The 26,718-nt window shown below is 39.6% G+C and overlaps 2 protein-coding genes across 4 annotated transcripts in view; one reads left to right on the top strand and one right to left on the bottom strand.

Moving 5' to 3' along the window:
- The first annotated feature begins 226 nt into the window (after nt 1-226).
- On the top strand, nt 227-16,392 carry PRG4 (proteoglycan 4). The gene is made up of 10 exons (XM_034063793.1): nt 227-323; nt 4,768-4,887; nt 6,201-6,305; nt 8,048-11,578; nt 12,588-12,674; nt 12,987-13,126; nt 13,906-14,062; nt 14,880-15,059; nt 15,258-15,383; nt 16,289-16,392. The coding sequence occupies exons 1-10, from the start codon at nt 227-229 to the stop codon at nt 16,390-16,392; spliced, it is 4,647 nt and encodes a 1,548-aa protein (XP_033919684.1).
- Nucleotides 16,393-16,425: 33 nt separating this feature from the next.
- Nucleotides 16,426-26,718, bottom strand: part of TPR (translocated promoter region, nuclear basket protein) — a 40,859-nt gene continuing 30,566 nt past the window's right edge. The window contains exons 40-51 of one of the 3 annotated variants that reach the window (XM_005146516.2): nt 26,094-26,294; nt 24,704-24,835; nt 24,116-24,206; nt 23,486-23,670; nt 22,198-22,266; nt 20,997-21,091; nt 20,255-20,361; nt 19,383-19,478; nt 19,026-19,182; nt 18,233-18,351; nt 17,600-17,698; nt 16,426-16,646 (exon numbers count right to left, since the gene is read on the bottom strand). In XM_005146516.2, the coding sequence (XP_005146573.2) occupies nt 16,591-16,646; nt 17,600-17,698; nt 18,233-18,351; nt 19,026-19,182; nt 19,383-19,478; nt 20,255-20,361; nt 20,997-21,091; nt 22,198-22,266; nt 23,486-23,670; nt 24,116-24,206; nt 24,704-24,835; nt 26,094-26,294 (1,407 nt within the window). In that variant the 3' untranslated portion in view covers nt 16,426-16,590. The remainder of the gene's footprint in view (nt 16,647-17,599; nt 17,699-18,232; nt 18,352-19,025; nt 19,183-19,382; nt 19,479-20,254; nt 20,362-20,996; nt 21,092-22,197; nt 22,267-23,485; nt 23,671-24,115; nt 24,207-24,703; nt 24,836-26,093; nt 26,295-26,718) is intronic. The other 2 variants (XM_031046704.2, XM_031046705.2) reach the window with 2 other exon arrangements.

Here is a 26,718-nt window from a genome sequence, read left to right as displayed (position 1 = left end):
ATTATTTGTTAATAATGAATTTTCCTAGTTATACTACAAAATTTAACAGCTAATTGACTAAGATAAAATGTATGGAGTAATTCTAAATTAACAACTTGTCCTTGAACAATATCAGTACTCATATTGTTGTTAGACAAGTATTATGTATAAAGATACATATTACTTTTTAATTATGAACTGATTAATTGAACTGCATGTAGTGATGTGAGATTATTTCCTTTTAGGGATGATGTCGTACCTGAAAGTAATCGTCATATGGAACATACTTTGCATTTCCCTGGTGATCCTTTCACTGCCCTTGATTCAAGAAGTGTCTTCTCAAGGTACTGTAACATATAAAGTTAAAGGGAGGGTGTCTAGGATATCTGATAAGTAGTAAGAATGCTCCAAATGCATCTTCATAAAAATACTAAGTTCTAGAACTTTACATTTATTCAGACAGGAATTATGATTCAGCTTTATTATCAATTAATATTTTCATAAATATATCTTGGTACAGCATGGTCCTATTTTTTTGAGGAGTAACATATAAATATGAATAGAGTACTAAATGTGTATGAAACCTACTTCTTTTTTGGTAAACATATTATACAGATCCTGTTGCTCTCTGATATATTAACCCAAGTGATTTGCAGCATGATTCAAGGAATCTAAAGTTACAGTATCCACAAAATTTGTTTATAACTATTTAAACATAATAGGCTCAGGGAAAGGAATATCTATACTCTGTTAAGAGTTTTGCCATTAAATGCACTGCTACTGCCATCACAGAGGCAAATTTTGGCAACTATTTGTCTAATATTGCAGGTTCCCATTTGTTTTCAAAGCTCGGTAATTGGTTTCTAACTAAAATAACACCAGTAGGAAGAAGCCAAGGAACTTTCACCCAGGCAAGCCTTGTGTTGTCATAGTTCTCGAGTAGCTATCAAGTTGTTATAGTGATAACACTGCGTCCCCTTTCATTTTCTTGTAAAAAAGTGGTAACATTATACCTAAGAGCTGAAAATCAAAATACATATAATTGTTTGTTATCACATGGTCTACCTTCATATACACACAGTGTGTGTGCTGTTAGGAATTGTCTTTGGTGTTGTGCTGTGTTACATGTTATTTTTTGTTATTTTCTTGTTGTTCCTCAATGCTAATTATCTTAACTGTTTTAGCTTGCTGACTGTTCAGCTTCTTTGTTTGTATTTAGGGGCACTTCCCCTGTGGTCCTGCATGTTTCACTTCCAGAAGAAGCTGTTAGCATGTTATGTTAGTAGAGATTTCACGTAGGAAGGGGAGTTGTTGCAGGATGAATATCTGATCTGGCAGTAGAAGGTAACAAACTGCTGCTGAGTTTGAATGCTTGCAGTTTGAAAGCAGACCTCCTAAGGTCTTGCTTAGCAGTTGTAATCTGCACTATTTATTTATTATTTATTATTGTCTAGCATTTTCCAATCTGAAAGCAGTCTAGCAGTAAAGCCACTGTGGAATGAACATTTATGTTAATCTGCTAATAAGTGATTTCCTAATTAACAAAACAGAAAAGATACTTTATAGAAGATTGCAGGACTGGATCCCAACCATTTCTAACTTCAGAATTGATAACAAATTCCACTCTGAACTCAGAGGAAAAAAAACTGAACATATAGAGGGCACGCAGATTTTGAACATTTATTGTAAGAATGGCTCCAGGGACCTGTATTTATTATGACAGTGCTCAGGAGCTTTTATTTGATTATTACAGAGAGCACTAACAAAAGTAAAAATCAGACAGACCTAATGGGTCTGTCAGGTACAGTTAGGCAGATGCACATCTACAGTCATACCATACATAAGGTGAATTAAGATGGAGAATAATCTGCAAAACAATATAGTGCCTGGCTGATGTACTGCCTAAGTTAAATCTTCACCAGCTAGTTTGGATGGCAGAACTGCAGGGGTCATACTACTCAACAAGGCCTCAAGGATTCATTGATCTAAAGAAACAGAATATGGTAGCCTCAGCAGAATACGCCTCTAACCTGAACGTGTACTGATGCTGGTTCTCAGGCTGACTCAGAACAAACCTCTGATCTGCGTGTTTTCAGGAGAGGTTGCATCAGGCCCACAGTTTTTGCAATACCAAGTGAAGAAATGGCGTTCTGTAGAAAGAAAAGACAAATCTTACTACTTCCACATTTCCTAACATACCATTTTGGTTTGGCAATATTTACACCAGTGTTGTGTGATTTTAGATTTATCAAGCTGTACAGGGAGATGTGGGCAAGGGTATTCTAGAGAGCATGACTGCCAATGTGATTATAACTGTCATCACTACATGGAGTGCTGCCCCGACTTCAAGAAAGTCTGCACAGTGGGTAAGTTCCCAAACACAGCCAGTTCCTACTGATAAAACTTCCCCTCCCCTTTGCTCCAGCTCCCTACCACACCAGCGCCTCTTCTCTGAATGCTTAAATGTCTTAGTTTGCCGTGTCCTTGTTCTCCTCTTATACACGTATTGCTCTCCCCCTCAAAAACTCAGTGATAACCTCTCACACCCCATTCAAAGAAAATTGTGTATCCACAAGTTATTCTGAGGAAAAAGTTTGGTTTTCAGAAGAACAGAGGCAAGAGGGGGGGAAACAGTATGCTTACTGCTTGCTTGCTTTCTTAGTGCATCTGTATTGTATCTGTTTGTCTCCTGTACAAAAAAAAAAATGGAAAAAGCAAATCCAGGGTTTTTCAGGAAGATATTCTGGGACATCCCAACTCAAACTGAAGAAGTGTGGAGGCTGTAAGGTCTAATCCAAAGGCAGTGTCTTTTCATCAATAAAAAATCACTCTGGATCAGAACCATGTCCAGAGTTTCATTGAAAAGATGGTTGGATGAGTATTATTTTATATGCCTTATTTATAAGCAAAACTGAAGTGTGTAAATAAGTACTGGTGTTTCAAACTGTTTTACCGGGAGTTAAAAAGTATTTTATTATGAATCAAATGTCAAAAATATCAGCAATTTAGCTCACTGCAGCTTATTACACTACACCGCAATTCTAGTAAATTGCAGGTGTAAGACTTCTTAGATCCAGCAATATAGCCCAATAGTTGTTTAAAAGGCAGACACACCACTCCCTGAAACGCTAATTCTGCCACTCTGACACACACAGAGGAAGCACCTTCATTTTCAGTCTTCCCAGCCTGATTCTGATTTGTGAGGGAACATCAGCATTTCTCATAACTGAAAGTACATACTGAGGTATTTTAATCATGTAGACCATTTATTTAGAATCATAGAATAATTAGGGTTGGAAAGGACCTGAAGATGATCTAGTTCCAACCCCCTGCCATGAGCAGGGACACCTCACACTAAACCATGTTACCCAAGGCTCTGTCCAACCTGGCCTTATTGTGGGCTCAATTCCAAAGTTATTCTGACATCTATATAACACTTCCTAAAAAGCTTAAGGCTAGAGGAAGTCTTCCCTATTCTATCCTAAATGACTGAATTCAGACAAGCACAGTAGGCATCATCCTAAAAGGATGCAGGCAGTCTAAGGACTCTTGCACAGCTAGTGTGTGATCAGTGCTAACTAAATTAGAGAAATGCCAGACACTGCTTATGAATAAAAAATGCCCTAACATCATAAAATAAAACAATATTCACTTGTGCATGTGGGATAAATTCACGACTCAATACACATCTACATTGGTCAAAAGAAGTTCAGAATCTGCCCATACAGTAATTCTAATTTTGATAGATAGTGCCACATGCATGCCACAGAGATGATGTTTTCAATAGAGACTTATCCGCAGAAAAGATACAGGACCACAGTAACAGATCATATGATAAATTCTGGAAGTACCAAGGGATAGTCAGTTATTGTCTCAATACTGTGAGATGCTAAGCATCCTCAAGAAATATTCACTTCAGGTCTAATGTAATCAGTTCAACTTAATAGTTAACTAAGTACCTATCAAAGGTACTACAGAATGTTAATAAATATTAGACTGTAATGTGGTGTAAATGTTTAGGGTCAAATTTTATCCTTGAAAAATACAGCAAGCATATTTTGCTAAAGTCTGTAATACGTGTGTACACAGTTTCCAAAACAGTTTGGACATTATTTGATATGAAACAGAAGTATTGTAGTTGTCAGAAATTAACCAATCATGAAATACTAAAAACACATGGTTATTAATTATGTCAAAACACACTAGATACTCTTTCAATACTAATAATTTAAGAATTGTATTAAATAGACTGGGACAACATTTCAAAATTAGTCACTCTGTGCAGGTTTGTTAACTCATTCACACAATAAAGTTGCAGTATTTGCCCAGAGACACCAGGTAGACTTGGTCATGACCTATTTGGGCAAATTATTTTCAGAAATGCTTTCTTAGACACATCACTCGATGCAGAGTGGTACTCTTATGAACACCTTTTTGGAAACCCAATCCAGAATTTAAATACCATTCTTGAGGTAACTACTTCTTGATCAGGGAAACTGAAACCTTCTTGATGGGACCTAGCTGAAGTGAACATTGAGGTTACGCTTTAGTTTGTTATAAATTCTAAATGGTCTCAATATACTGCAGTTGCAAAGTACAATTCTGGCTGCAGGCAGATCCAAACCCCACAATTACACAAACAAGTTCTGAATCAGACCAGGATAATCACTGGATTTTTTTGAAACTGTTCTTTACATTAGCTGAAGCAAATGACTTCACTGTAAAAAGGTCCCAGCATTAAATGTGAGCTAGCCAAAATTACTCACTTTCTTGTTCTGCCTTAAGCAGCACTCTCCTGCAGAGGACGTTGCTTTGAAGCCTTTGAAAGAGGAAGAGAATGTGACTGTGATGTAGACTGCAGCAGATATGGCAAATGTTGCCCAGACTACGTGGAACACTGTGAAGAGGGTAAGCAATTTACCATTATATTTTTCTTACATATATTTAAACAAAGATGCTTTGCATTATTGTAAAACATTAACTGCGCAGGCTTCTTAGGAAACAAGAAATTGACTACTGAAACAAAACCAAAAGCAACCAACCAACAAAAGCCCCCAGTAATAACCTCCCCCAAAAGAAACAAAACCCACACAAAACAAAAAACAAAAAAAAGCCCAACAACAACCAAACAAAAAACCAAACAAACAAAAGGTCTAATTTCCAAAATAAATTTACCATTTTCTCAAGCATGAACACTTCATGTATGCATACAGGTAGATATAATGGGAGACATCACCAAGGTAGTTCAACAAAAATAGTCCAACACCCAACCTTGCTTGCTCTGAGTACTAGCTTGGCTATGAAAGTAAATACCTTGATAACATGGTCATCACCTTATGAGACAAAACTACGTCTCCTTTTGTAACAAGCTGATCACATGTATCTATGGCAGTTACCAGCTCCTTTGGTTGGATCAAAATGAATTCTGCAGGCTCCCTGAGCTCCATCACGCTTTTTTTTACAAGATCCTTCTATGAGGCTATGCCAGGAGGAAGAGAGAGTGTCACTCCCAGTTCTACAATTTGACCCAGTAATAAATTCTGGTGCTTACTTGGATGCAAGTGAATTCCCATGCAACCTTCAGAGTTGGAAAATCTGAACACAAACCTCGTTTCTCCTAAAATTCAGCCTACTAGACATTATCATTATTAGAACTTGTGTTGCTTCTTTGGTCCATGCCTGCTTTGTAGCCACTATCTCTTTCAAGGGAACTTTTGCTTTTAAGAAGTCTTTCCAAAATGATCACTTGTATAGAATTATCACATCTGAAGTACTATAAAATAACTAGATCTTCAGGGAATTATCAAAGTAAATGCTTGGCTATTACAAAAGCTCTCGAAGATCCACTATAGTGAGTTAGTCTTAAGTCATCTATTGTCAAAAAACTATGCTGCAAAAAAAAAATTTACAGATTTTTAGAACACAGAACTCCACTCAGAATTCATCTTTTTGCCACCTCAAAATTGCAATTAGCAAAGAAGGCCTCATCTCAGACTTTCTGGGAAAACATTTCTCCTGGCTGTGATGAAACATTTAGAGATCTAAAGAGTATTTTTGCTCTTTTTCCCCCTGAACAATACTTTAAAGAATCCTGTAGGACAAGAATAAACCTGCATGGAAGATGGTCACTGAAATTTTGTAATCACTTTAATTTTATAAAGTTGAGACTGAGCACCTATGAAAAAAATGCTCCCATTAACAGATTATTTTATTTCTTTCAGCACACACTGAAAAGTCACCACCAGAAGACAAATCAACGTCTAAAAGATCATCCAAAAATGAGGAAAAGCCAGAGGAAGTAACACAGCCCCATGAAGTTATGGAAGGTAGGAAAGTGTATGAATGAAACAGGATGGGTGTTACCTGAAGGAACATTAAAGACCATTTTCCTGCTCTAGAAATAGAAAGCCAGTGCGAGACATTACCCCACAGTTAGCAAGCTTTGGAACTGCTCAGTTTATAAACTAATTACCTCACCTAGGCCTCAGGACACTGACTTTGGAGAGTTCACTTAGCACAGATGTTGGAGTGCGGTGATATATCCTGTGTCTCTACTGGATTTTCAAATACATCTTCCAAAAACATTGCACACCGTTGTCAGTTTTGGACAAAGTCCAAACAGGACTGGAACAGGAAGGGTGTTGTATTTTAAGACAGTGATGAACTGGCAGGACCAAGACAGGAAAATCTCCTAGCAGGTTTGTCTAGCTTTAATCAAGCCAGGCTTCATGCTGTTTCAGAAAACATACGATTTTTTTTTTTTTCTGAATGGAAAATATGTTGCTTTCCTGTGTACTTTGGTATTCTGTTCCAGCATTTTAAGTGATAACTCAGTTACAGTCTGAACTTTAAAGCTGAAGTAACAAGAATTAAATGAGACTAGGAATCAATTTTGGCCAATATTTTAACAGTCACTGTTTTGTTTTGTTTTTTAATTTTAAATTTATAATACTTACCTTTCTAAAGTGGCAACTTCCCATTACAAAAAAAAATAAATATAGTGAGTTAAATGAAACAAAGTTAAGGAAATTCAAATAACCATTAACAGGATTCACTTGGGTATTTCAGACACATTGAATGAAAGGCAAATCTATTCTGCAACTCCGTGCTCATCTCATTTCTACAATACAATTACAGAGAGATTACTCACACTGAAATTTACAAGTTCTTCCAGTCTTCTGGGAGAGATACTGCAGAAACTAAACCAAACAAAAAAACCTATGTGAAAACAGAATTAAACAGCAAAACTTCAGAGAGACAACAATGACAGATTAAAATGCAGAAACATTTACAGTTACTTTTTGCTGAATATAGTCATATAAACAAATTGACATGTCAGTGTAACTATATATACATTGAAGTGGCTCTTAAAGCTGTAAATCACAAAGAGGAAAATTATCCAAGGTAAAGATACAGTAGGAGATGCAGTCAGATATCTGTGTTCAGAAAGTTTGATTTCTTGCCGTTTCTCTACCTTTTCTTCAAGTCTAGGTCATCGGTACAGGCTATCTTATAATGAAGATCAGAGGAATAAATCAAAAGAACAAACTGGGAAGAGAAGCATCTTATTAGAAGGACTATATTTTACAGCGTAGTTCCTCCTCCCTGAAAAGGGATGGAAACAAGAAATGGTCCCACCTACAAAAGCTGAACTAAAATCTGCCATGATGCATTCAGAGTTGTGACAGGTTAACCAACAGAATTACGTTAAAACGTAGCTGATCTGCTACAAATTCCCATGCAGACAAAAGGAATTAGTATTTAACACAGTCCAGAATAGCTTTGCTCTTCTACGTTATTTATCTTCTGACAATTACCTATGATCATAACTAGCATTTACCAGTTTAACCTAGGTTACCACATATCCTTTCACCTTCCTCCCCATTTTTAATTTTTCAATTACTTTAATTCAGTGCAATTTTACACAGAAAGCATTTAGAGCAAAAATCATAAAAAACAACTGTTGTTATTCAAAAGGTAAATTGCTATTTCTAAATGCTATAATAAATTGATGTGAAATAGGTGCATGCATTGCAATTCCAATGTCTTAATATACACGTTCTCATAGATACCCCACTGACAACAGCAGCATCAACAGCCAAGGCGGAATCTCCCATCACGCCCAAACCTGAAGACACAACCCCGGCAGCCACAGAGACATCTCCCACCACCCCTAAACCTGAAGATACAACCCCGGAGGTCACAGAAGCAACAAGCAAGGCAGAACCTCCCACCTCTCCCAAAGTAGAAGACACAACAACTGAATCAACAGAGCCGCCAACAACCGAGGCAGACCCTCCCACAACCCCTAAGCCTGAAGACACAACCCCTGAACCCACAGAGCCACCAACTGAAGCAGACCCTCCCACCACCCCTAAGCCTGAAGACACAACCCCTGAAGCCACAGAGGAACCAATAACTGAAACAGACCCTCCCACCACCCCTAAACCTGAAGACACAACCCCTGAACCCACAGAGCCACCAACTGAAGCAGACCCTCCCACCACCCCTAAGCCTGAAGACACAACCCCTGAAGCCACAGAGCCGCCAACAACCGAGGCAGACCCTCCCACCACCCCTAAACCTGAAGACACAACCCCTGAACCCACAGAGCCACCAACTGAAGCAGACCCTCCCACCACCCCTAAGCCTGAAGACACAACCCCTGAAGCCACAGAGCCGCCAACAACCGAGGCAGACGCTCCCACCACACCTAAACCTGAAGACACAACCCCTGAACCCACAGAGCCACCAACTGAAGCAGACCCTCCCACCACCCCTAAGCCTGAAGACACAACCCCTGAAGCCACAGAGCCAACAACAACAGAGGCAGATGCTCCAACAACTCCCAGGGTAGAAGATACAACCCCTGAGGCCACAGAGGAACCAATAACTGAAGCAGACTCTCCCACCACCCCTAAGCCTGAAGACACAACCCCTGAAGCCACAGAGCCAACAACAACCAAGGCAGATGCTCCAACAACTCCTAAAGTAGAAGATACAACCCCTGAAGCCACAGAGGAACCAATAACTGAAGCAGAATCTCCCACCACCCCTAAGCCTGAAGACACAACCCCTGAAGCCACGGAGCCAACAACAACCAAGGCAGATGCTCCAACAACTCCTAAACTAGAAGATACAACCCCTGAGGCCACAGAGGAACCAATAACTGAAGCAGACTCTCCCACCACCCCTAAGCCTGAAGACACAACCCCTGAAGCCACAGAGCCGCCAACAACCGAGGCAGATGCTCCAACAACTCCCAAGGTAGAAGATACAACCCCTGAGGCCACAGAGGAACCAATAACTGAAGCAGACTCTCCCACCACCCCTAAGCCTGAAGACACAACCCCTGAACCCACAGAGGAACCAGTAACTGAAGCAGACTCTCCCACCACCCCTAAACCTGAAGACGCAACCCCTGAAGCCACTGAGGCACCTACAACTAAGGCTGACTCTCCCACCACCCCTAAACCTGAAGACACCACCCCAGAGCCACCAACAACCAAGGCAGATTCTCCCACCACCCCCAAACCTGAAGACACAACCTCAGAGGCCACCGAGGCACCTACAACTAAGGCTGACTCTCCCACCACCCCAGAGGCACTTACAACCAAGGCAGATTCTCCCACCACCCCTAAACCTGAAGACACAACCCCAGAGGCCACCGAGGCACCTACAGCCAAGGCTGACTCTCCCACCACCCCAGAGGAACCAATAACCAAGGCAGATTCTCCCACCACCCCCAAACCTGAAGACACAACCTCAGAGGCCACCGAGGCACCTACAACTAAGGCTGACTCTCCCACCACCCCAGAGGCACTTACAACCAAGGCAGATTCTCCCACCACCCCTAAACCTGAAGACACAACCCCAGAGGCCACCGAGGCACCTACAACCAAGGCTGACTCTCCCACCACCCCAGAGGAACCAACAACCAAGGCAGATTCTCCCACCACCCCCAAACCTGAAGACACAACCCCAGAGGCCACCGAGGCACCTACAACCAAGGCTGACTCTCCCACCACCCCAGAGGAACCAACAACCAAGGCAGATTCTCCCACCACCCCCAAACCTGAAGACACAACCCCAGAGGCCACTGAGGCACCTACAACCAAGGCTGACTCTCCCACCACCCCAGAGGAACCAACAACCAAGGCAGATTCTCCCACCACCCCCAAACCTGAAGACACAACCCCAGAGGCACCAACGACCAAGGCAGAATCTCCCACCACCCCTAAGGCAGAAGACAGAACCCCAGAGGCATCAATGATCCAGGCAGACTCTCCTTCTACCCCTAAAGTAGAAGAGGCGGAATCTTCCACAGCCCCTAAGGTCAAGGGAACTACCCCTGTAGGCACTAAGGCCAACACCACTGCCATACAAAAAACATCTATGGAAGTAACAGCTACTGGTCCTGGATTAGTAACAACTGCTAAAGACATGAGCACTCAAAGTACTGTGACTGTCACAACAACTACAAAAGAAAAACCCATACCTGGCTCAGATACAACAGTTTTAGAAACAACTGAGAAGAAAATTACAACTTTTGCACCCAAAGTAGCAACCAGCACAACTGTGAAAAACACAACTACAGGCGTTCAAAAGACTGTGGTGACAGAAACTAGAACTACTGAGATTATAACAGTTACTGACAAAAAAGACAAAACAACAGCTAAAACTATTACTACTCCTATAACTGAAGGGACAACAACTAAAACAGAAACAACCACAGTGAACAAAGAGGTAACAACACCCAAGAAAGACAAAACTACTGTGCTTAAAGACACTTTAACAACAACAAGTAGGAAAGACACAACTACTATAACTTCAGAGATAACACCTAAACAAGATGACTCTCCTAAAGGTAAGGATGATATTCCAAACGCAACTCCTACAGCTAAGCAAACTGTCACTACAGCAGCTGCAACAGAAACAACTACCATAGACAAAAAGACTACAACAACAGCTGCAGAAAAAGAAGTAACCTCACCTAAACAGGACAAGACTCCCATACCAAAAGAGACTTTCACAACTAAGAAAGAAGAAAGCACCAGAGGGACAGAGAGCGTAACAGCAGCTGCAGCAGTTACAACTCCCCTGCCCAAACCCACTGTGTTGACAACAACAGCAAAAACAGATCCAACTCCTAAACCCAAGGAAATTATAGCAACAAATAAAAAAGACACTACTACAGAAACTAAGCAGACAGTGGAAGCAGCTAAAGAGAGCATAAGTAATGCTTGTGTTATTGTAGAGACAACAGCTGGTAAAAAAGAGGTAATGGCCACCAAAGAAACTAACGTCACACCTGAAGAAGAAATGCCCGATGAAGACGAAAAGGCCCCAGGTATTGACAAAGGGGAGGAAACTACAGTTACCAAAGAAACCACTACAAGAGATAAAAAAGACACGATAGAAGAAATGTTTATTGTTTCTAAAGGGACATCAAAGCCAACTATACATTTCCAGGAGGTTACTGACACAAGAGAGGAGCCTCATCCAGCTGACCCTGAAACTCTGCCAGTAGAGGAGCCTGAGATAAACAAGCCTTTAATACAAACCGACGACTTGCCAATTTTACCTGGAGAAACACAAGGTAATTGCATTCCAGTAGGTACAAAAGCAACAATAACTCCACCAGAGTATAACAAAACACATGAGTAAAGAACATGCAAGTGCTTTTTATACAGTGTCACAAGAACATGTTACTTCTGTCCCACTGGTAAACCATAACCAGGTAAACCATAACCAATGTGCTGTAGCTGCCAGCATCCTGAATACTGGTACCTCAGTTTTCAGTTGTGTTGTCAATTAAATTCTTCATGTAGTTTAGAATGTGATCTTGTTTGCTGAAAAATGTTTGCTGCAAGTACTGTAGAAAACGCAAACAGAAAAAAAAAAGTCAAGGCAAAAGAAGATAAATTTCTAAGTCCCATGGAAACATTGCAAGGGAGTAAAGCTGAATATTTACTTATGGCAACCAGGTGTTCTGTAGTCACATACAGAAAATATCACACAAGGTAGACAAAAAAATCTCTTCCTGGTATTCTATTTCCTCTGCACTTTTTGCCACAGTTTTCACATCCTCACTATTTATTTTAATCATGTATAGCCTGCAGGTTCTTGGGCACTTGTCTTCCAATTATTTTGGAAATTAAAAAAAAAGGTTTTTAGATGGAAAATACCTGGACTTTTATCCAAAACAGATTCGTCCTTCCTTTATATTTAACTGAGAGTAAACATGAATTCTTTTTTAAGAAACAGGGAGAGGGAAGGGAACCTACCAAGCACCCGGTAAACATCCCAGAGCATGAAGGATTTAAAAGAGATAGCATGCAATGCATTTCTAGGTGTTTTTTTTTTTCTGAATTACAGGTGCTTAGGCAAGCAGTAAGCACAGATATGCATACTTGGTCATGTGAATGGCTGCTCTTGCACTTCTGGGGCCAAACGAGAGAGCCAGTTTTTCCAGGAGCATCTCTCAAATGAGTAATTAAACCCTTTCCACGGCAGAGAGCCCCAAACATCACCCTGCTGTGGCCTGGGGGTGGGGTAACTTAATTATTGTTAAATGTTAAACAAACCCAGTCCACTGTGTTTTGCAGCAATGAAGGATGAGAAGGACCTGTGCAATGGGAAGCCAGCGGACGGCATGGTGGCGCTGCCAAACGGCACCCTAGCCGTCTTCCGAGGTAGGTAGATAGGCCACCCTGGTCTTGGTCCCAGTCCCAGTCCCAGTCCCAGTCCTGGACTCCGCCTCCCTCACCTGCCCATATCCCTGCCCTCTGAGCCACTGAAGAGCTCCGAACCCCTTACGAAGAGACTTACGAGGCCAGCGCCCTCCCCAGTACCGCCAGGCCTGGGCGCGCCTCAGGGTTGCTGCCAGCACAGGAGCCGCCTTACCCTGTCAGCTGAGTCCGGAGCAGGGGTCCTCATTTGCCGCGCGTTTCCTTCTGCGTCTGTCTGCCCACACGTGATTCACCGTACCTCCTCCCACCATGCAGGTCACTACTACTGGCTGCTGAATGGCAGGAGCCCACCAACAACCAATCCCCGCCGGATCAGTGACGGCTGGGGCATCCCGTCCCCCATTGACGCCGTCTTCTCCAGGTGCAACTGCGATGGAAAGACTTTCTTCATCAAGGTGGGGAGCTCGCCCGCCGGGGAACGAATGTGACAGGCACAAGAGGCAGCCAACGGGGGGATGTCCATCCTTAAAGAGCAGCTCCACTGGAGAGGGGCCTTGCATTGCCCATGTTATAGATACAGGATAAACGGTGTTTGCAAATAGGGTGGTGGATTTGAAACTGTGGGTGAAGTTAAAAATCTTTCCCCCTGCCACCACTGACAGCATTGAGATGGTGCTTATCAGGGAAAACATACATTGTCTTTTTTTCCCATGTAACTGGCTAGGAGACAAAGCATTGACAGAAATCGAGTAATTGGGCCACACATCAAAAAAGTACAACTTTTAAAAATAAAGGTATTTTATCATGCCTTTCCCTTGCCCAAACAGCCTAAATTTGTTCCCAATACATTTACCTTCCTGAAAGAAGGTAATGAAATACACACATCTTATAAAAGACATTGTACAGTTACTTCCTCGTTAATCATTCAGTCCTGGGATTCAAACAACTTTTTCTATACATGAAAATCTAGATTTATAAAGCAAACTGCTTTGTTCAGTATCCACTACAACTAGTTTATTTCTAAGATACTCTTTCCCTACTGAAAAGCCATTAAAAGGCTGGAAAGGTATATCTTTATATTTTCTTCCTGGTTTTAATGAATGTAATAGAGGTTCCAGTCAGTTTTAAAGTGATCATAATGCTAGTGTTATGATTATTTTTTTATGTCTGTGTTGAAACTCAGTTACCAAGAATGAATTTACTCTAAACCTCTTTCTTTCCCCTTAATCATCAGGGTCCCCTGTACTGGCGTTTTACTAATGGCGTCATGGATAAAGGCTATCCCAAACCTCTTGCAAATGGATTTGCAGGGCTAAGTGGAAAAATAGTAGCAACCCTCCCTGTGGCAAGATACAATAACAGGCCAGAATCTGTTTATTTTATCAAAAAAGGTATGTTTCATATTTCAGAAATTCAGAGATGATCAAAAGGTGCTTGAATTGGCTTAGGAATTAAAACATCATTTCTCTTGGCTAAAAGATGTGTTTCTTTCAAATTAAAAAAAGTGATGTTAAAGGTGTGCTACTGGAGTAAAAAATATCCTGAAGATCTAAGATTTTGTATTTTAGTGCTTTTTAAAATGGAGGTGCCTGTAAGGGATAAATCCCAGGAAAATATTGGAATAAGTTTTATCTGGCAGTAAAAAACTATTGTAGTCTGAAGTTAATTAGAGAAGGAAAGGCTTTAATCTTACTATTTCCTAACTATGTATGGAAATCTCTCCCCCTGTTTCTTATTTCAAACTAATGTGCTTCCTTATATGATGTGCTGCCAATGTAAGAATATTTACCTTGATTTAAAAACCATGTCAATGAAATGTAAATCCCTTTTTGGACTTTAGCCCTCTTCTCATGAAACCTAAAACGATGGACTTACACAGTCCTTGGTAAAAGAAATGATGGCAGCAAAAGCAGTTCCCCTGGCATGGTACTTGCTACAATAACTGTAATGAGCAGTGCATCTAGAAGCTCATCCTGGATTTAGAGATGGTTTTCTGTTTGTTTTTTTTTTCCTTACCTCAAAATGTAATGGATCACACGTAATAGACATGAAAGTGACATTTTCGTGTCTGACAGAGTTGGTGGTTTGGTGCTTACATTTTTTTCGTATGTCTTTCATTTGATTGTGTTTTTTGTTGGTTTTGCTGGTTTATCTGGGTTTTTGATTGGTTGGGTTTTTTTAACCAAATGAAACAACCATGTATTTTAGACGGCAACATGCAACAGTATGTGTATAGACAAGAACCAGCTAAGAAATGTCAAAGAAGAACCCAGGTTACTGTAAGATACCCAGCTTATGTCCCAAGACTTGTAATAAGGAGACGCTTCCAACGTGCAGTAAGAATGCCAACCGTTATTCAGACTGTCAGAATCAACCCACGTTCATCTGGTAACTTATGTTTATTAAGTTTCTTTTATACAACCGTTTTAATCTTAGTAGTTCTGAAACACAATTTGGGGGGGGGTTTAAAGTATTATTTATAAAAATTTTTAATTCAATAGATCTCACTTGCTGTAGATTATACAAGCAAATGATAGCTTATAGCACACATACTGTGACACTTCCTAACTTTTCTTTTGCTCGCAGGAGTTTTGCGTAAGGAAATCAAAATGAGTGACTACTGGAAAGGGCTCCCAAAAGTTATTCATTCAACTATATCACTACCGAACTACAATAAGCCAGATGGCTATGATTATTATGCCTTCTCTTACAGTAAGTTAAATCTAATGCAAGTTAATTTGTATCTCAAAAGACTAAGGGATGGGAAAGAAAGAAGCCTATGAATCTCTCAGCTTTCTGAAGTGTGAGGTTATTGCTAGGGGTTCTGCAAGAATAATTTTAAGCGCTACTAAACAGTCCTGAGAATTAAAATGTTGCCTGTAATGGGGAGATGTTTCTATTAAAAAAAAAATAAAAATCAGTAGTTACAGGACAACCAGCAGCAACAAGATACAATGGCTCAAACTAGCCCGCTGCAGAACGCATTGCCGTAAGCGTTCCGGCTTACGAAGTGACAAAAACCTGACACTTAAATGCAGAATTACATTAATGATAGACTGAAATCCCTGGGCCACTGCACACAGACAGGTATTTTCACTGACCTCTGTGAAAGCATTCCTCAGAATTTTCTGTATTATTCAGGAATAAAAAAATAAAAAAGGTGTTAAGAACTAGCTGTATCCAACTACAGTATACTAAAGTAAATCTCTGATGAGATGTACGATTTAACTCCTAACCTTAACATAAGCACATTCACACTTGGTGACCACAGAATTCCCACTTCTGTAGTCAATGCAAGATTGTTTTGGTTTTAGTTTGATTTCCAAAAAGACTACTCCTATGTTCTAGTAGTATAAAAGTATTCTTCCCTACTCCCTCTTCTTGAGACAGATTATTAGCAGTATTGTAGAGCTTAGCTAAATGCAAAGAAGGACATGTAAAAAATAAAGTTAAGGACAAAAATTCATCGTTATAGTCTCTCACCTCCATATATATATGTGGAATGAAAAAAGAAATCTGCAATTCATGCCTAAATTAAAAGGCAGGCTTTAACTTAAAGATTCTTTCCATGTACTAAACAGTTTCTGAAATTTAATTCTGACACATCTTCATTTCAGACCGATACTACAGTTTGGATATTGGCAAAAGAATAGCAAGACCTGTTACTGCTCTCACAGGAAAGACTGTATCCAAGGACTGGTACAACTGTCCTAGCAAGTGATGCACAGCAGAGGATTTAACAAAAAAGATGCCATTTGAATGTTGACATTTTGTCTAATTTTATTAATAAAGACATTGAAATGTGTGCACACAAATCTAAGTATAAAATACTGCTTTAAGCTCTGGCTTCATTACACTAGAACAACCACAGGCAAACTGGCACTTTTGTATACACAGCTGTAATTACTTTACAGATCATTTAACTGATATTCCCTCTGTTCAGGCCTCCTCTGCCTCCCATTGCATGAGTTATACCTGTGTTGGGAAAGAAAACAAATGCATTAATAGAAATCTTTATTACCTTTTTAATCAACCATTGGTACTTCTGATACTTCATCCTTCTGTAAGAAACTGCTACTGCAGGGAGCACTTCCTTTCAGATAAAGCTCAAGTTCTCCCCTCTGCCTTCCCCTAGAGCCGTGTGATATGGATACATTATATTTCTGTGACTTAAAAGAGCACTGTTGACTTGTGATCCTATCTCAGGCCCTGTGGCAAAGAACAACATTTTTATCATATTTGAAATCAGTTAGTCCCTCCCTTTTGCCATTAAAGAAATGGTGACAAACAGAAAGAAAATCTATCCTAGGTCCACCTCCTCACTTTTATTTTTGTCTTAAAACACCAGATACATACATTTCAACGCTAGTAACGCAAGTCTTCTACAATACTAAAATGGTGCCAAACTGAATATAATTCATCTAAGGATTTTTAACACCAACACTGCAAACAATAATTTATTGCTTTGGTTTAACTATACTGCATTACAAAATCTGTAATCTTTAATGCTTCCATTAGGGTTTATTTTTTTTTAAATCAGTGTAACTGGAACCTCTAATGTACCAAATGGGAAACTAATACATAATATTAAAACCAAATATTTCTAAACTTATGTCCTAACATCTTTTAAAATCTTCTTTTAAAACTTTGCCATCTTTAAGATTTACTGCAATTTACTTTTCCTCCACTAATAAAAACCAAGTGTCACATTAAGTAAAAAGATTGCCTATCTAAAACATGCTCAGACTAACATACTAAAACAAAATTGCAGAGCTCTTAGGGTAACATACTGAAAGCAAGGGCAGGGATGCTGTATTATTCAATGTCTTACAAGCAAACGCAGGCGTAGTACTTTATATATGGTCCCCAAACAAAGTACTAAAAACTTGTTTGAAAAGGTTTGAACGTGAACAGCCTTGAACACTTACCCCTCTGCCTGTTGAACTGACGACCACGAACACCAGTTCTTAATGTTGGTGGCTGAAGTCTGACACGTCGGAATGGCTTAGGCTGGTTACTGCTTGTGTCTGTGAAGAAGTGGAAATGCAGAAAAGAATGTCTGTGTCTACTACAATTTTTCACTGTTGATGTTTACATTATTTGATATGCATTACGCTTTCGAATTTACTTTAAAATTATGAAGGTGTATCCTTATTTCATTGACATCATCTCTAATACAAATAAAAGCCTCAAAACAACCACATTTGGTGGTACTTTCTTCTTGCTAAATTAACAGTGACTTATCTACTGTTCTTTAACTATTTAATTGAATGAAAAAATATTTTAAATCTGACATCAAACATAACAGTGGATAGAATCACTGAAATATCAGTAACTTTTGCTCCTTGAAGCATTATTCTTACTACGGCCTACTCTAGTCACTGCTGCTCAAGTGAAAATTGCTTGCCATTAAGACTAAAGGCAGCAAAACATGATCTTGCTGTAAGAGTTCTCTCTTATTTTGTGTTTCTTGGGTATCAGTAGTGTGTGATGTTGGTCCAAAAAGGTCCCACACTCAGTGAAATGGTATGTATCCACTGTTTCCAGCAATTAGCCTGTACCTGCAGATGAACTAGAAGGAGGATCTTGACTAGTTGAGGGAAGATCTGACTCATCAGATGGTTGAACAGATTCTTCTTCTTGCTGACTATCTATTTCTAAGCCTGCTTCTGATGTAATTCTAGAAGAGAAGGAGGGGGAGGAAAAACATACAAGTGTATTCACATAGTTTCAACAAGCTCAGATTAATTAAAAAAAAGGGGGGGGGCAGACAATTATAACCTATCCCCTTTTAGATTTGCAATATTTGGTCATAATACAAAATACAGAAATTATTGTAAATATTTAAAATTGCACTCGAAAGTGGAAAACAAATCATTTGTCTATCAAATTCTTAAGATTGCTTATTCCCTTCCCTCATGCTACTTGCATTGCCTTAACTGAATGACTTCATTATGTATGCTTGCCTGTAATGAGGAGTGTTTTCTCTGTTAACAAACAGGAACACTTTACCTTTTATTATGCAAACCCTAGTCCTTCAAACCGGGGCCTTTACCATCAGTATTTGACTACAGCAGAGCACTCTGTATTCTTAAAAAATACAGGGTTGGGGTTTTCTTGTGACTTCTATATTAGCTATGTTAAGTCAGAAGGAGTAATTCAGATGAAAACCTCTGGTTTTAGATGAAAAGGTCAGGTTGTGCTACTTTACAGAATTACTAAATCCTGTTTGATCTGTCCTTCCTCCCAGAACAGGTTAAACTGAAAATGAATCACAGGCATACTTGGATGAAAACAAACCATTAAAACTAACATAACATCAAGTTGTAGTGAACCAAACGAGTCATAGTTTACCCTTCAGATTCTGCCTCTGCAAAAACTTCATCTCCATCATCACCCACTCCAGCCTCTGCAGTGGTGGACAGATTGCCAGTAGATGTTGTAACCATTGGAACAGACTGAGAAGCGTGCTCTGAAGCATCCGCTGATGCACTTTCAGTAAAAACTGTCACTGTACAGGAAAGGTAGTTTAACACTGAGTTAGTTTTTATTTCTACAGAAAATCTATGGAAACCTTAGGCAGATAAGGGAAAGGGTTACTGGAATACTCCAGGCATAACAATAAGCACTGTAGCAATAATAAGCTAATTCTTTTCTGGGAAGTCAAGATTTGCAGCCTTTATTTCAGCCTGCAAATTTCTTGATACTTACCTGGTGCTGCTACTTGCAACGGTGTTGTGGGAACGCTACGACCACCTGATTCTTCCTCATGAGCAAGGAATAGTGGGGTTTCATACATGCCTAAACCTGCAAAGCAAAGTTTTAGTGACAAAATAGCCAGCTAAAAAAAAAAACAACAGATTAATTCTCTTTTTCTTCTGAACATTTGATGAAACCCAACAATTTGTATTTACATATGGAGATTTTTGTTATTTTGTTTTGACTTACTGCAATTAAATTAAATGAATTCAAGGTTAATTATAATTTACTGAAAGCTAATAACCCTGATGAAAATAACATTACTTATTTTACTTTCATCCTTCTCTTATGCCATTATTTTGCTGAGAGCATTCTTTGAAGAAAAGCATACTGTTCCATACTGACAAGAGATACAGGGAAGAGGGACTGATTCAAGACAACAAGAAGGACAATGCAGACCAAATTGCTTGGCTATCTCTGAGCAGCTGAGTGTATGTCCCAAAGATTTCTTTTACATTTGCTGGTTTCCCCTTACGTTTTAGTAAAAGAAATCTAAGTCACCCGTAAAATTAAACTTAAAAACCATTCCCTTCAGTATTTCACTTCTCTTTACACGAAGTTTCTTGTGTCTAGCAGGCACTGTGTTCTACTTAAAATTTCAGCTTCTCTGGTTCACAAACCCACAGAATCATTCTACATTTTGAACCATATTACAGGGAGAAATGTAGCAGCTTTCAGGAAACACCTTTTCACTTCTTGTTAGTCTTCTGTGCACTTTTAAAAGTTGCAGATTTCCAGTACCAGAAGCGGAACTGCATTTTGGCTGCATTTTTTTTTCTTTTTTCCCCCACTCTCACAACCATGGAAGTACAGAAATGGTTTACCTCCTTGTGATGCAAGCTGACCAAGATCAGAATGACTAGAGCTAGTTTGCGGCATATCTTCAGGGGGTCCAAATCTGAATCTAGGAACTCCAGCTACCTGGGGGGAACTATCGAAATAAACATTTAAGGAATTTTGCAGGAATTTAAGGATAGGACAACATTTTAACCAAAAAAAGAGAACAAACTATGCATAAGACAGAATTAATTAACACTGACCATAAAAAATCAGATAACTACTGCTAATTAAATAGCAATTAGTATCTCAAACTTATTTGGACTGTATTCAAAATCAGTAAAACAGTCCTGAAGAGAATATTCTTTACTTATTCATCCCATGAATTCTCACAATTTTAAGTGAATTTCTAAATGTGTCCAGAACCATCCCAAATCCACAAATGGGGATAACTTTTCCTGCTTCTACCACTTATATTAACAGGATGGGGGGGAAGGAGAGTTAGGAGGAAGGAAGGAAATTAAATAGAAGAACCTAGTTTTTTTGCTTCATCTCATTTTAAATCAGTAAGTTACTGTACCTTGGAGATTACCTGGCTAATTTGCTAGTAAGTTATGACACACAATTGAAACAATGATCACTTATTTGTAGATGCAGTCATCTACCACAGTATTACCAAGTTTTAGCACATTACTCCAATCACAAGTTCATTTCATTTCATTTTCATTCCACTGAAAAGCAGATGTTGTGGCAGTTCGGGTTTCCCCCTCTCCCTTTATGTCTACTTACTGAATGGCTTCTGCAAACCCATCTGTACGATGTGGAACTACAAGAGTTGGTGTACTTGGAACTGTTCTGTCCTCATCATCAAAGAAGTGTTGCTGCTGGGAGAAAAAAAAAAACAAAAACCAAAAAGACTGATATGAGAGCCTAACAACCTATTTCCAGTTTCCACCAAGCCAAATTGAAGGTTGGTTTGTTTTTTCACACAATAAGGCAAACCAAAGATTTAGTTCTAACAAAATTCTTGTCCAATTTTAGACACCTGAATCTGAGCTGGTTATAGATTGCCCCTTATAGGTGATAAAAAAACCCAAACCGAAATAAAACCCATATACTTGCAAATCACCCATCTTTCAAAGGATTTTTAGACACATATTCCACAAGATCATCCTTCTATAAAACTGCCATATCTCCCTGTTAACTACAAAGGAATCTTAACTCATTCATTAATAGATTCGAACCATCTGTATTAATATGGATTGCTGTAAGGTACCTAGCACATGGGATTTTTCACAATGTGAACCAAATTATCTGTTCCCTCTTCCCTTGCACTCTATGAGGGATTCTCTTCATCTCCATGTCTTCCTCCCATGTCTTTCAAACTTTTCTCTCTGAAGTACCCATAAGGTCCCTCCCATGTGCTCAGTTTTAAGTCCAGGCAAAAAGCAGTAGGTACTGAAGTCAGTTCCAAGTAGAAATTGAATGACAGGTACATGCAAGCCAAGCAGTAACAGTAAAATCTGATCTGACGCTTCTGACCTCAGAAATAATACCTTTTTAGTCAGTTGGTCTCTCTCACCTCCCTCACTGAACTCATATGTGTTCTGTCAAATACAGCTAAAGTTGAATAAAGGGTTAAAAATTAACTGAAAGAGACAGACAGAAAGCATATACTAACCTTGTTGCTTTAGAATGAAGCTGAAAACATTTAATTTTTCTTTTCCAGTAACATATTCTCTTTAAAAGACTGATTCTAAAAAACATGTAATCAAAACTGCCTTAGACAAAACCAATTCAAACTCTTTTGAAGACCTTAACTTCCTGGGAATTTTCTAGTGTTTGCCTTTCATTAATACAGACATTAACAGGACTAAGATATTTTCTGCAAGACTACAGATACCACTGCACCTCTGAGGTTAATATCTAGGCTTCTTTAAAAAGAGAGTTATGAATGTTCCCTCAATACAGTAGACTTTCATGTACTTACCATCCCACCTATACCAGGAGTTAGCTGAAGTCCACGCCCCACAGATTGTCTTCGAGTCATCTGGATTCTCTTTATAGTAAAGAAAAAATGAAGTAGTGTGAATGCTTTCCTGGAATTCCAGTAACATAAAATTGTTCAGAGTCAGGAACAGTGGCTAAATGAGTAAGTGTAACAATTATATGTCTGTGTAAAAGACTACTCAGTACAGCATCATACCACCTTAAACAGACCATAGCAGCAGCTACTTTACATCTTGTATCTGCTGCCTGGTTGTCCTGGGTTCAGCAGTAGCAGTCATTTTTCCCCTTTTTAGTAGCTGGTGCAGTGCTGTGGTTTTGACTTTCAGCCTGAGAACAACATTGATAACACTAATGTTTTTAGATGTTGCTCAGTAATGTTTACTCTGACCAAGGACTTTCTCAGTCTCATGCTCTGCCAGGGAGGAGGGGAAGCCAGGAGGAAACAGAGACAGGACACCTGATCCAAATTAGCTAAAGAGGTATTCCATACCATACCACATCATGCCCAGTATATAAACTGGGGGCAGTTACCCAGAAGGGCTAGATTACTGCTCGGGTCGGGCTGGGTTAGTACCAGATGGTGGTACTAACCCAGTTGTCAGATGGTGAGTGGTTGTATTTTCTTCCCCTGTTATTTCCCTTATCATTATTATTGGTGGCAGCAGTAGTGGTGTGTGTTATACCTTAGTTACTGTTACTTAGTTCTTATCTCAACCGGTGGGAGTTAACTTTCTATTGAGGACAGAAAACTTCAACACAGAAATACTGTGGCCAAAAGCCTCAAACCAAGTTAATGGGGTAAAAGATCATTTCAGTCATTACTTTAGCAAAAATCATGGGATGTTTTAATTTACAAAATATGCAGGTCTATGTCAAAGCATAATCCTGGGTCTGACACTGACTGACTCATGACTGATAAGGTTTATCTGCACTGAGGCAGAGACTCACAAACCCCACTGCCAATCTGTCTGAGTTACAATCTATTCAAGAACAGCATTTGTAGTGGAAATACCAGCAGTAACTGACTGAAATAACACTGGTATAATGATTTCAATATACAAATCCACAGTGAGTGCCTTACTGACTTTAATGTTCCCTGATCAGCCATAATTTGCAGGATGAGACATGTAAAGTCAGTTTCCTCAGCTACAATTTTTCAGGATGCTAAATATATGTAATCTACTTTTACAATAGCAGAATACTTGGGTTTTACTTAGAAGAAATCATACAGTAACTAAAGTCTTCTGACTGCTAGAGATAGTTTATACCTGTACTGGGGGACCCAGCTCTTGAGGAGGAGCATGAATAGTTAGGCGTGGGGGCAGCGGATGTGGCGGTCTGCGTGGTGACTGTGGGGGCCGAGGGGCTTGTCTCTCTGAGGCAGATGATGGCTGCTGTTCTCTTGAACTTTCATGAGGAAAAGTGGACTCCGCAGCACTTGTACTCCCTTCTCCTAAAACACACAGAAGTATGTAGGTATAAACCCATGCCCTCCAAATGCCTTGAAGGCAAGCCTTCAAATTCTGCTACCACATTAACAGAAACGTTCTTACCCTTGCAAGAGTGGAGACAGCTCAGTAACTGTTATTTAAAATCACTTGAGAGGACTTGTGCATGCTACATCAACACTATCACCAAAACAAACTATTGAATATTCAAGTGCTGACTGTGAGAGATGAACCTACTGGGCCATCAACAGCTTGCAGTATTTTCAAACGAATGTAGAATAAATTCAGAAAAGAGCATTTTCAAAAGAATCTACCTTTCAGGTTAAAATGATCTTTAGCATTTTGCCTTATGTTCTTTCTTTTAAGTGAGTATTTTAACACCTGTAAAACAGCTTCCACATTTCCTCCCTTTGAAAAAACAAAGTTTGAAGAAACATGGAATAGCCATACCACTGTTTTGAGAATCTGCTGCCCTCTGGTTGCTTTCACCTCCTCCCATGCTTTCCTCAGTTTCTGTTCCAGGATCTGTACCGTCAGCACCCTAAAAACCCCATATAAATATAAGATGACTTAGCACTAAATAACTTGGAGGCTGTAAAGAGAATATAAAAGCAGTACAACAGTATTCAGAAAGCAAACAAAATATATTAAAATCTTAAAATATTTCTGCAAATATCTACAAAATCAGACAAATGTGTACAACCATAACATTTCAGAAGTTTTACTTATCGGTACATGCACAAATGCAAACAATGCAGCCATCATAATTTAATAATAAACAATGACATATCCAGCTTTTTAAGAAATTGCCTTCCTATACTTCATGTTTTCATTCCATTCTCAAACACTAAAAGTTGATTCTTCTCATGAATACACCAGTTGTAACAGAAATTAGTATCACCTACTACCAGCCTCACATTTCTGTGATGAATTCATACTAAGATTTTCCTTCAAGTATCTAGATCTGTGCAGATGCATAACAACACCAATTTATTCCAAGAAATGTAGCAAGCTAGAAATAAAAGGTACAAGTCTCACCTCAGCATCATCTGCTTCATATCCGTCATTACCATCAGCACTACCAGTTCCTTCATTACTGTCATCACCTTCATCTCCCATCCCTGTGTCTTCATCATCATCCTCATCTTCCTCTTCCTCATCCTCATAGTCCTATACGACCATAAAAAAAGCCTTGAAGTGCGGAAAGGAAGTGGAAAAATTGCAAATCTTTAAGTGGCACACTTCATGTTGTGGTACGCAGACCATGTCTGTCTGTGGCTCTCTTTTGAAGATGTTCAGCATTTATTAACTACAGTGTACTTGTACATATTTACTGATTGCTGTAGTAGGTTTACCTTGGCTAGGTGTCAGACACCCACTCAGCCACTGCCTCACTCCCTCATCAACAGGACAAGGGTGAAAAGTAAGATGGAAAAGCTTGAGGATCAAGATGAAGGCAGGCAGACCACTTACCAATTACCATTACAGGTAAAACTGACTCAAGTCAAGGAAAATTAATGTGCTATCAGTTAAAAAATAGAGAAACAGAGACTACAACACCTTCCCCCCATCCCTTCTTCCCAAGCTCAACTTTATTCTCTCCTTCCTATCTCCTCTTCCTCCTCCCCCATCCCAAGGAGGGCAAAGGGGACAAGGAATGGTGGGTTGTGGTCATTCCACAACAGTTTCTCTCAGCTACTCCTTTCTCCTCCAGTGTGGATCTTCTCCACAGACTGCAGTCCTTCAAGAACTACTCCAGCAGTGGGTCCTCCCCACTGAATGGCTGCAGCTCATCAGGATAAATGTGCCCCGCACTGGCTCCCCTCCATGGGCAACAGTTCCTGGCAGTAAAGCCTACTCCTGCATGGGCTGCACTTTCCTTCAAGGAATATCCTGCTCTCCACAGGCTGCAGAGACATATCTGTTTGACTGTGGTCTCTTCCACTGCAAGGAATGTCTGCTTCAATGCCTGGAGCACCTTCTTCTCCTCCTTCTTCTCTGACCTTGTTTTTTCCAGGACTGTTTCTCAACACTCCCTCCCCCTCCTCACACTAACACTGCCATGCAGTGTTGTGGCCTTTTTTATACATGTTTTTCCCAGTTGATGGGCTCAGCTGTGTCCTGCAGTGGGGCCACTTCAGAGCTGGCTGGAAGAGGCTGGGTCTGGCACAGAGCAGGCTCCAGCCTGTTCTCACAGAGGCCACCCTTGTATGTTGAACAGTCATAGATAATCTAGATGCACCACAGAATTAAAATAAACAATAATAAACAGAAGTGGAATTAGCAACAATGTAAGTTCAGGCTACATAAATACAAACTATTTAAAAAAAAAAGGAAATAGGTTAAATCAGTCCTTCCACATGAGTTTTACATCTGATCAAAAATCATACGTAAAGCAGTTCAGAAATAAATTCCATAATATACATACTTCCTGCTCTCCTTCATTTTCTTCATCATCATCATCTTCATCATCACTGTCAATTACAATGACATCATCTCTTTTGGACTGACCATCCTGAGATGAAGTAGTATTTTGTTGATCTGACTGAAGAGGTCCAAGATCTATTGGGATAGACTGGGAAGTTTCTTCACTATCCTCCATGGTAACATACTCTCCATGTGTAACACCCTGTAAAAGATAAATTGCCAGAAGAAACAAAATGAAACGCAGCATATACAATTCTTACAATATTCTTCAGGGAAGCGCCCATTGTATTTCTAAAAGTTTCTTGTTTCCACTCCTATTTCTCAACCTCAACCAAATGGAGGCCTGGTGTACAACACAAATGTATTTTGTCCTTCACTTTCAAATCTGATCAGGGATGGGTGACACCATTAGGGATACTGAATTTGTATATGATGCATTTGCTTGCGCATCCATAAGCAGCTGCTGCCTCAATGTTTACCCATCTTTAAAAAGTTTTAAACAGTTTCCACTGGAAACCTACAGGATCTGATTTAACATTTCACTTCTAAAAATGGGGAGTGGGGGAAAAGGGAAAGGGTAGGAGCTATTTCTGCTGAAATAAAGATTGCACTGTTTTCAAATATGC

Source organism: Melopsittacus undulatus, chromosome 6, assembly GCF_012275295.1.
Source record: "Melopsittacus undulatus isolate bMelUnd1 chromosome 6, bMelUnd1.mat.Z, whole genome shotgun sequence".
In the NCBI taxonomy this organism is placed as follows: domain Eukaryota; kingdom Metazoa; phylum Chordata; class Aves; order Psittaciformes; family Psittaculidae; genus Melopsittacus; species Melopsittacus undulatus.
The sequence above is the reverse complement of the archived record's forward strand: the minus strand, read 5'-3'. Positions and strand labels throughout refer to the sequence as shown.